Source organism: Parambassis ranga, chromosome 9, assembly GCF_900634625.1.
Source record: "Parambassis ranga chromosome 9, fParRan2.1, whole genome shotgun sequence".
Lineage (NCBI taxonomy): Eukaryota > Metazoa > Chordata > Actinopteri > Ambassidae > Parambassis > Parambassis ranga.
In genome coordinates, this window is record NC_041030.1 from 13,299,184 (window position 1) to 13,308,605 (window position 9,422).

At 41.2% G+C, this 9,422-nt stretch overlaps 1 protein-coding gene across 1 annotated transcript; it reads right to left on the reverse strand.

Annotated features, from left to right (window-relative positions):
• Positions 1–223: 223 nt before the first annotated feature.
• On the reverse strand, positions 224–5,889 carry gna14a (guanine nucleotide binding protein (G protein), alpha 14a). Its single transcript, XM_028414004.1, has 7 exons — positions 5,523–5,889; positions 2,396–2,580; positions 2,161–2,315; positions 1,493–1,621; positions 1,279–1,408; positions 1,051–1,204; positions 224–984 (listed from the first exon to the last, which is right to left on the reverse strand). Exons 1-7 carry the CDS (start codon positions 5,641–5,643, stop codon positions 794–796), a joined length of 1,065 nt encoding a protein of 354 aa, XP_028269805.1. The 5' UTR covers positions 5,644–5,889; the 3' UTR covers positions 224–793.
• Positions 5,890–9,422: the final 3,533 nt, after the last annotated feature.

The following is a 9,422-nucleotide window of genomic DNA, read 5'->3' on the forward strand; positions in this document are numbered from 1 at the left end:
CACCTATCTGCTCTTTATCGATCCAATATCTGTATATATCCAACTGGACAGTCTGAATTCGAGTGTGGCAGATTGTACTTGGTGATTTTTTTATGTTTTTATACCACACATATGCAATGCTGAACATGTTGATGATGAATTTATGCAGAAAAAAATTTAAATTATATTTAAAAGAAAGGAATGCTTATAATTAGTATATAATCAGCTACCGTTTACTCTTATGTATATTTGAAAAGTTTGCTTTTTGGGTTCTTGGTGCATCACAATTTGATATGACTAAATATTTCTGTTGTCATTACTAGTGGAGCAAAATATTCACTGCAGTGGCTTACAGTATTTTTCTTTTTCAAAAAAAATAAAATGTGTTAGAGATTTCAGGTCTGTCCTCTTTATTTGTTGCACACAAAGTTATCCTCTTCATTAAATAACTTAGCTCATTGAAAATATAAATATAGCTTCCATTCAAGCTGTGCTGACCTGGCACTTACAGGTGACTCAAACATTTCTATACATTATGAAACCCTCTAAAAAAACTATTGCATGAGAATACATGTTGAAGCACTCAGATCATATTCATGTGTTCACACAGTGGGTCAGTTAATTCTCATATCTAATGTATCATTTACAGCACATCTCTATACAGTACAGACTGCTTCTATACAAAGTTTGTCAGATTATCAGTAGCTTCTGTTACATGTTCATATTCTCTTTGGTTGGATCTGTGCAGGCGTGTGGGCTCTTTTTTATGTATTGTTTTAAAATAGATGGTGAACTACTTCCCGAAGCCTTCTGTTTACACCAGATTGAACTCCTTGAGGTTGTGTCTGAGGATGGTGTCTTTAACGGCCACAAAGACGAAGCGGATGTTCTCTGTGTCCGTGGCGCAGGTGAAGTGAGCGTACAGCGTCTTGTCCTTTTCCGGATTTTGTTCTTGGTACATTTTCAGGATGAATTCTTGAGCAGCTACAGGATCCTGCTGAGGTCCTGCAAAACGAGTTGATATTATTTCCGGCATACTGAGCCACGTGTGAATACAAGATGAGTACTAACCTGTGAATTCAGGGAAGTAGGTGGCTAAGTGAGAGTACACGATCTTCTCCTGGAGGATGTCGGTCTTGTTGAGGAACAGGATGACAGAGGAGCGCTGGAACCAGGGGTAGGTGATGATGGTTTTGAATAGGGCCTTGCTCTCCTCCATGCGGTTCTGAGGATCAGTAAGAGGCGACAGTGAGCAGACGTTTGCACGTCCCATGTTTGGGTGTTGATCTGAATCCTCACCTCGTTGTCACACTCCGCTAAGACCTGGTCGTACTCGCTGAGAGCCACGAGGAAGATGATGGAGGTGACGTTCTCAAAGCAGTGGATCCACTTCCTCCGCTCTGACCTCTGACCTCCGACATCGACCATCCTGCCGTAAACACAGCCGAGCATCACCACCTCGCTCTACGATGTAACAAACTTAAATCCACCACTGTGCGTGCTGCTGTCTCACCTGAAAATGACATTGTCCATGTCAAAGGGGTATTCAATGATTCCCGTGGTTGGCACTCGAACCCTGAGGATGTCTTGAAGGTCGGGAAGATAAGAGGGCTGTGCAATCCGATCCAGGTCAGAGAGATAGCTGAAAAAATGCATAGGAGAGGAGAAATGAAGGAAAATATTAAAATGATTAGTGGCTTTAATATGCACACAGGTTTTCCAACAATCATTAATTTTGTTTTGGCCCAAGTGACTCAAATCTTTTTTTTCAGGTCTGTTTAGACACACAAATCCATCATCAATCACAATTTTGAATTTAGTCTTTAATCAAATGTATGTCTGAAGTGTGGCTGTGCAGCATGAATGTAAACCTCATGACAGACAAATGTAATCTGGCTTAAAACATCAGAATTTAAGGTGTCTGATGGCAGCTCTTTGCGTCCTTGTGTGTGACCTGCCTCCTCTTCACTCACCTGTCCCCACTCAGCCAATCAGCCCTGCAGCATATAAACCCTCTCTGCCCTCCTGCTCTTCTTCGTTTGACTGTTGTTTCAGCGCCAGCTTCTGTCCTGTCTTTGTTTGTTGAGGTTGCATTTTCACTCTTTGTGATTTGCTTTTTATTTATCCCTCTACTTATATCTATTTGGTGGTCTGTGTGCACATCGTGAGTCTGATTCTCACTATTTGGTGGAGTCGGAAAGCTGGTACTCCCTGCGTCTATCGTAGCACTCCTGTGTTCCCGTGTCCTTCCACAGACTCCTGATCGCCCCGACAAGGTTTTGGTCTAACTCCTCCACTTTGTCCACCTCCACTTCCAGGACTGCATTTGCATGACTCTGTGGACACACACACACACACATACACGCACATGTAAGGACAGCTGCAGTCTGATAAACAACATGTCAGTGAAACACACCTGGTTCTGTGGATCAGAGAAGGCTATGCCGAGGGCCTCCATGGCTCGGATCATGGTCTGCATTGACGTGTAGATGTTCTGAAAGACCAGTTTGCCGTAGCTCTTCTTGTCCTCCTCTGTGTATCCTCCTCCATGGATAATTCTCATTTGTTTGATAAATGTGCTCTTTCCACTTTCTCCAGTCCCTGTGAGATGCGTTAATGACATATTTTTGTGAAACAACAACCACACAAAGACACACGGATCCATACATTCGACTCCCTCACCTCAAAACTGTGCTCAGGTTTATAAAACACTCCGAGCCATGTGAATAATCAACAATTACTATGACAACTCTTGCTTGTTAACCTGCCTACATAGCAACACAGAGGCAAACTCCACCATTTGAATGTATATTTGACTGCCAAAAGGACACCTCAGTGAATGACTGACCTCTTTCCAGCAGCATTTTACACCCTGAATTTGACTGTCAGAAAATGAGTGAATGGAACAGAAGGGCGTGGCCCCACCTACATTTACTGGTACTGTCATTCACAACATTGTATCTGTGTATACATATATGTGTTGTGGGGGGTGTTTGCATTTAAATATGTCACTCTACTCATAAAGATGTTTACAACACACTGATATATTGATCATTTTTCCTGCTGCACCACATGCCCCTGTGTGTGTGTGTGTGTCCTAGTCTTGGTATTGGCAGCAGGTTTATGGTTTCTTGGCTGTTTTGCATGGCTTCACGGACACTCGAGTCTTTACATCTTAGCAAACAAGGCTTAGACAAATCGTCTGCATTTGAATGTACCTGGTTTACAAGTCAAGTTTCTTGGAGATGAGGTGGACTTATGGAGGAAAGGGAGGTCAACAGTGACAGAGAAGGCAAATCAGTGAGCCTTTTAGAAAGCTCAGAGGGCATACTCTGTCATCTGTGTTTTTCCTGTCAATGCATCTGCCTAAATATAACATTTAAGAAGCCTCGTTGTCTTATTTTGAAAAATATACCTACAGCAGTCAATGGCAGAAGCCAAACATTTTTCAAGCTGCAGTTACAAAGATTGTAGTTTTTGTCAAACATTTATGATAATTTGTATAAACATAAACTGGGCACATCTATATCATTATTGATTATCAGATAAGTGATCAGTCAGTTTACTTTGTATTGTGTAAGCTGAACAATGCTGCTACGCTTAAATGAATAATGAATAATAATACACTGTAATCACTGATAAAGTGTGTATCAATGATGCTTCATGATAGTTCTCACTCAGTGAATACACTTGTTAAACTTTGGTCAGAACATGGTGACTTCTGCTGCATTGCTTTTTTTATCTGCAACTTCATATAGTATAATTATCAATACTACTGACAGTGTACTCATTTAGAATTTTAATGTGTTGTGCATGTAGAAGGCTTCTGTCTCATTTGCCTACATCTGTGCGCCTGTGTTTCCTTGTGCACGGTGGTCACAGATGTCCCCACTGACACAGGAGACGGGCAGCAGACAGACGGGAGCTCGCTGTGTGAATGAATGTGGTGTTAATGTGACCGAGATAAGAACTACAACCGCCTCTGTAACCGAAACTGTGTTGTCAGGTGGGACTTTGTAAGCAAATATAAACCGCACTGCTGATTTCAAAATAAAACACTGGCACAGTGTGTCTGGATGAATGAGAGCAACAACTCTTATGAGAAGCTGTTTCAAATGAGAAATAAAACAACCAGTGCACATTCCCGAATGACTGTTTGCTGCTTGTTTCACACCTCTTCCTTCACCCTCACTGTTCTCAACTTCACACTGAAGCAGAACATAAAGACAGACAGTTCAGTTTAGCATTGACACATCCTTATTGTCGGGCCACTGAGAAGACTCAGACTGTGGGTGTTGATGTCTCTGCCTCACACCCACTCATGCTCTCTGTGGACCTGACTCTGACCATCCTAATGAAATCCACTGAGAACTCTGAGCCACTCGACCAGGTAAATAACTCTCCCTGACAAAGTGTTCTGAATCTATGTGTGATCACTTATCATTAATGTTGTTGCTGCAAAGAAAAACAGATCTGAAGAATAAGAGTGAAATAACACACACTGTTGGACTTTGGATGGTATCATTGCCTTTCAGATTGTGGATTTTTTTAATCACTCCTCTGTTCAGCCACTTCAGCAGCTTGTTTCTGTGTTCTTTGTCATCCTGGACAGCAGACCTTATCCCTCCACGCTGTAATCAAAGCATATGAGCTGCATGTTGGCTTAGCTGTTGCGGGCAGCTCTGCTTTGAGTGACAGCTTATTTCTAAGAGTACAGTGGGTGCAAACCTGTGGTTCATGTTCTGCTCTGTGATGCATTTGCATGACTTTTGCATGAAGCTTGCCCGCATGCAGCTAGTTATGGCTTTCAAACACTCCTCTGAGCAAAGGTGTGCTGTCACACTGCTGCAGAAAAGAGGACCGTTCCCACTGTGCGCTCTACTGATGCATGTGGAAACACTGAATAGGAGGGGGGTCTTACAAAAGAAAACAATTAATGACTACTGAAGTCGGGACAAAAAAAAACGTCATCTCATTTTTTCCTTCCTTCCTTCCTTCCTTCCTTCCCTCCTTCCTCCTTCCTTCCTTCTGTTTTTAGATGAGGTCAACTCATGGTGAGTGAGAAAACATGTCTCCAGATATTTCAATAATTTCTCAGTAGTTTTTGTTTATTTATTAATTATTATCATTTCACAAATTCCAAATGTTTGTGCCAGAAGGGAACTAAAAAAAAGTACAAGGGTTCAATCTGTCCATTGTGCGTAAAATCAATGGCACAGGAGCGCACCCTGATGTGTTCTGGGAAAGCCAGAAGTACAAGGAAAGAAGGAACCATAGCAAAGCTGAGATAGCTGCATCTACAAGCATCCTAAAATATACACATCAGAGCCATCCATTCAACTGTTAGATCGTTATATTTAAATAAATATCATGCCCCCCCTGCAACACCTGTGTCCAGGTGTGGCCAGGAAGCAAACAAGTAAAGGCATTTCCAATTCACTGACCCCACTAGTATAAAAAAACCCTCACAAATACCTACTTACTTTGGGGCACAAGAGCCGTTAAGAATGTATGACAGGGACTAAAACTCCTGTGATGCTCACCTAACAGCAGCAGCTTCAGCTCCCTGCGAGAGTCCTTCTTGTCTCTCCTCAGCTGCTTCTCAATCTCCTCGTTGATCCTCTGGTTCTCTCTCTCCTCTGCTGATATACAACATCCAGCCATCTTTCAAGCTCGCTCTTCAAAGAGGAAATGTTGCAGGCCTTGAATGAACGCTTCTTCTGGCTTCTTTTCCTTCCTTTGGCACTTGGCAAATTTAGAAAGAAAATGCGCAAAGCATCTTTAAATACGATGTCTTCTCCTTCTTCTTCTTCTTCTTAATAATTAAAGCACTCCTCTTCAGAGTGAAGTCCTGAGTTGCCTTTCTCTTCAGGAGCAGCACCTAAAGGCTCTGGCCGTGTTGGTCCAGGTGCTGCGGTCACTCTGATGGTGGAATACACTTGTTGCACTTTATTTCCTTGCGCATCCGGAGGGCGCGGCACAGGCCACAAATAGAAGACGATAAAATGGGAAGTCAGGAGTCAGTTGTCAGTTGTCTGCTCTCGACGAATGTACAGATAGGTGGAGTCAAGGTGTTTCTACTGCAGAGGGATGTTAGCCACCAAACTTTTCACGACGAGTAATGGAGGCCAAACTTTAAAATGAATTCATTAAAAAAAAAAATCGTATATGTGTTACCTGAAGTCCAAGTCGGGACAAAAGCGCTCAACAGTTTGACAAAACAGGTAGAGAGAGGAAATAAAGCATCCCCCAACAGCCACTAGGGGGCAGGGAGGAGTCACTTCCCGGCTTCGTGGAAAGCTTGTAGGAGGATCATGGAGAATCAATGGGAGGCAGTCACAGTGTGGCTTCATAGCATGAGCAGTAATGTTGCAGTATAAGAGTCAGTGTGTATGTGTGTTGTCAAGCTGCCGCAGCAATCAGTCATCCAGGGTCAACACTCTAAATTTGAACAATATTAGTGTTTGAGTGTTTGTGTTAATACCAAAATTTATGAAAACCAAATGTCCTAATATTAATATTTAAGCTTCATCCCACTCATGTTACTTCTTAAAATCCTACATATATCGTCAGTTCTCAAAGAGGACTGACACACAATTCTGGGTTTATATGCACCATGACTGGATTATATGATGCATATGATCTATAAAGTGGTGAAATTTACCAGCAATTAAACAAAATATAAAACAAAAATCAAGAGGCGATAAGAGTTGAAAAGAAACATGTTGCTTCATTCAGAAACATGTTGAAATGTGAGTTGCGAAAATGCGAGTTTATGGATACAGGAAACATTTTACACAGTTATGATTGGAGGTAATCTTTAACACTATTTCAAAATCAGTCATCAACCTACATATCTTCAGGTTTTTTTGGAGGCAAAGGAACCCAAACGTTGGCTATAGCTCAAAGCAATATACTGTGGGTATACTGTAGGCTAGTGCATGAAATTTAAACAGAGATTGTTAACAATGTGTGTCAACAATCAGCTGGAGTCAGGGCTCTCTTAAAGGGAAAATCCAGCCTCAGAGTATCATTTGATGGTAAAAATCCAATTATAATTTACATTTCTTCAAATATAACCTTCATCCCTGCATGAAAAACCCACTCGTCTCAGTCGAGCTTGCAGGTTTTTGTGTCCGGGCTGCATGCAGCACACGGACTGTTTAAACAAGGATTTTCCCTCTAAGTCACAGAATAGCCGCTTTACAACAGCAGGGACACAAGTTACTGATTACTGCAGGTCCACAACAAGAGATCATCAACACTGATAAGATGAAACTATAGTCCAGCTTCAAAACGTCTGGCAAAATCACATTAACAGCGTTTTAACAGTCAGTAAAATGTGTGGTGATCCGCCTCCACCCCCCCTCAGGCCCTGCTGTTGTAAGTTTTTTACTTCAAGTACTCTGTGAATTGGACTAGATATTAACTTGCAGCAGTGCAACAAAATATCTCACCAGCCAGATGTGAAAAAACATCAGGACCTCCAAGTGAGGGCTGGTTACCTGCCAAAGGAGGCCAATAGATGCCAAAACGCAGCCAAATGTGGCAAAACACTCATCAGTCCAGACCGAGACACCTTCCACACATACTTCTTCTTTTAATCAGGCAGTTCAATGCATTACAATGCACTGCGGTACATATTTTTAAGACGTGTGATGACGTTATGAAGTCAATAGAAAGTGTGTTCTGATTACAATTCACTCACGGTGTGCTTATAATGTCCTGTAATTATGTCACATGAGCTACATGAGCTACACTTCAAAGCTGTTCCCAGGGCATCTAATAGCACAGAAAAAAAGAACAAAAAAAACACTCCTCCAGCTGCACCATGGGACATTATGGGCTGCACTAGCTTCACTTCTTATAGAAACACAGGTGCCTTGCATGGGACTCCAGAGGCACAGCTTATTCAATAAGGCAATATGTACATGTGAACTGTGTGTGGGTGTGTTTTTTTTAATATAACGCTGTCATTTCATGAATTAAGTCTGAAATAATACTGTACATTCTGATGAATTAGTGACAATAGAAGTAAAAAAACATAAAGCACCTGTAAATGTATCATCCAAATTAGGCCAAATGGTTGTGTTGTTGTTGTTTTTAGCACATTTGTGTCCACCGTTGGTCCATCACACTAACTACAATACTGACTTTCTATCAGTATTTGGTAAGGTTGTGGCATCAATTATAACAAGATTACAAATAATAATAATAAATCAGAGCTGAAGCAACACTGTACCTGCCTGCCACCCTCCTTTATGTGAAAAATAAAAGATCCGGCCTATAAAAGGTGGCTGGTAGAGGAGCGGGGAGTGTTCAGGATCATAAGGGTGTGCAAGGAATTTCAATACTTACTGAAAAGCTGCATCATCAAACTAAATATAAAAGAATCTATGAGTGAAAGTGCTCTGTTCCTAAACTATTACAATTAGCCCTGTAGGTTAGATTCAGTCTGCAGTTTTTCCATATAAAAGTCAATTTAACAAAACGTCTAGTGTAAGTACTGGCATACCAATTGATTTGCTGTTAGATAATATTAATAATAATATCAATAATAATAATCCTCTTTTTGCAGTTCTGAAGCTGAACAATGTTTCTTTGCTGAGAAATAAAAACACAAAAATGTACATTCTCCTCTTAAAAAACAAACAAAACATGTAAATTACATATTTTTTTTTCTTCAAAAATGAATTAGCCATTAGACATACAATACAATTACATAGATACATATTATCAATACCGCACATTCAATCGGCCAAAAAAGTAATGATTACAAAGCCAACAAAGATGCTGCCATATATATAGAGAGATGTATGTACAATGATTATAGCATTCATAATTGCACTATGCCTCAATAAATGTAAATTACAGGCTTATGTTGGAGGGAACTTCTACAAAAATACTCAAACGTAAGTCGGGAATGAGGAAATCACAAATCAGAGGTGCCAATCAGAAAGAAGAAGGGCTTAACTTTGGTACAAACTCATCGACACCGACTCTTTATGCCCTTTCACATAGGAACTAGCCAAATGTATTCTCCACTGCTATTCAACTGCAACAGTCAAGACAGCCGGGCCGTGATTGGACAATTACAAACATACAGCTAAAGTGTGACTGGACAGCCTGCAGGCCAAAGATGGAGGCATCTACCGCCATGCGCAAGGCTGTGATTGGAGAGTTTGAGCAGGTCAGTGTGCCGGGAGGCTGCTCCGCTTTTAAACAGCCTGCTGACTAACTCTAGATCAGTCTGTGCTGTGTTTGTGTGTGCTGACTGTGCGGAATACTTCAAAAACTGCAGGAATCAATACATCAGTCAGTCCACTCTTAGCCCTGCTCTATCCTGTCCTACTCACTTCAGTTAACAGCGCAACGTGGAGTCTGGGGCTTCAGTTGTTTTGGCATTGGCAATAAATATACCACAAGAAAAAGCGTTAACCTGG

Bases quoted from the DNA above. Each gene is read 5' to 3' on its own strand.
- gna14a (XM_028414004.1), bottom strand. From the start codon at position 5,643: ATGGCTGGATGTTGTATATCAGCAGAGGAGAGAGAGAACCAGAGGATC. The intron at 1,205-1,278 runs GTGAGGATTCAG...ACTGATCCTCAG, and splicing joins TAGCGGAGTGTGACAACGAG to AACCGCATGGAGGAGAGCAA. The intron at 985-1,050 runs GTTAGTACTCAT...CTCGTTTTGCAG, and splicing joins CTACTTCCCTGAATTCACAG to GACCTCAGCAGGATCCTGTA.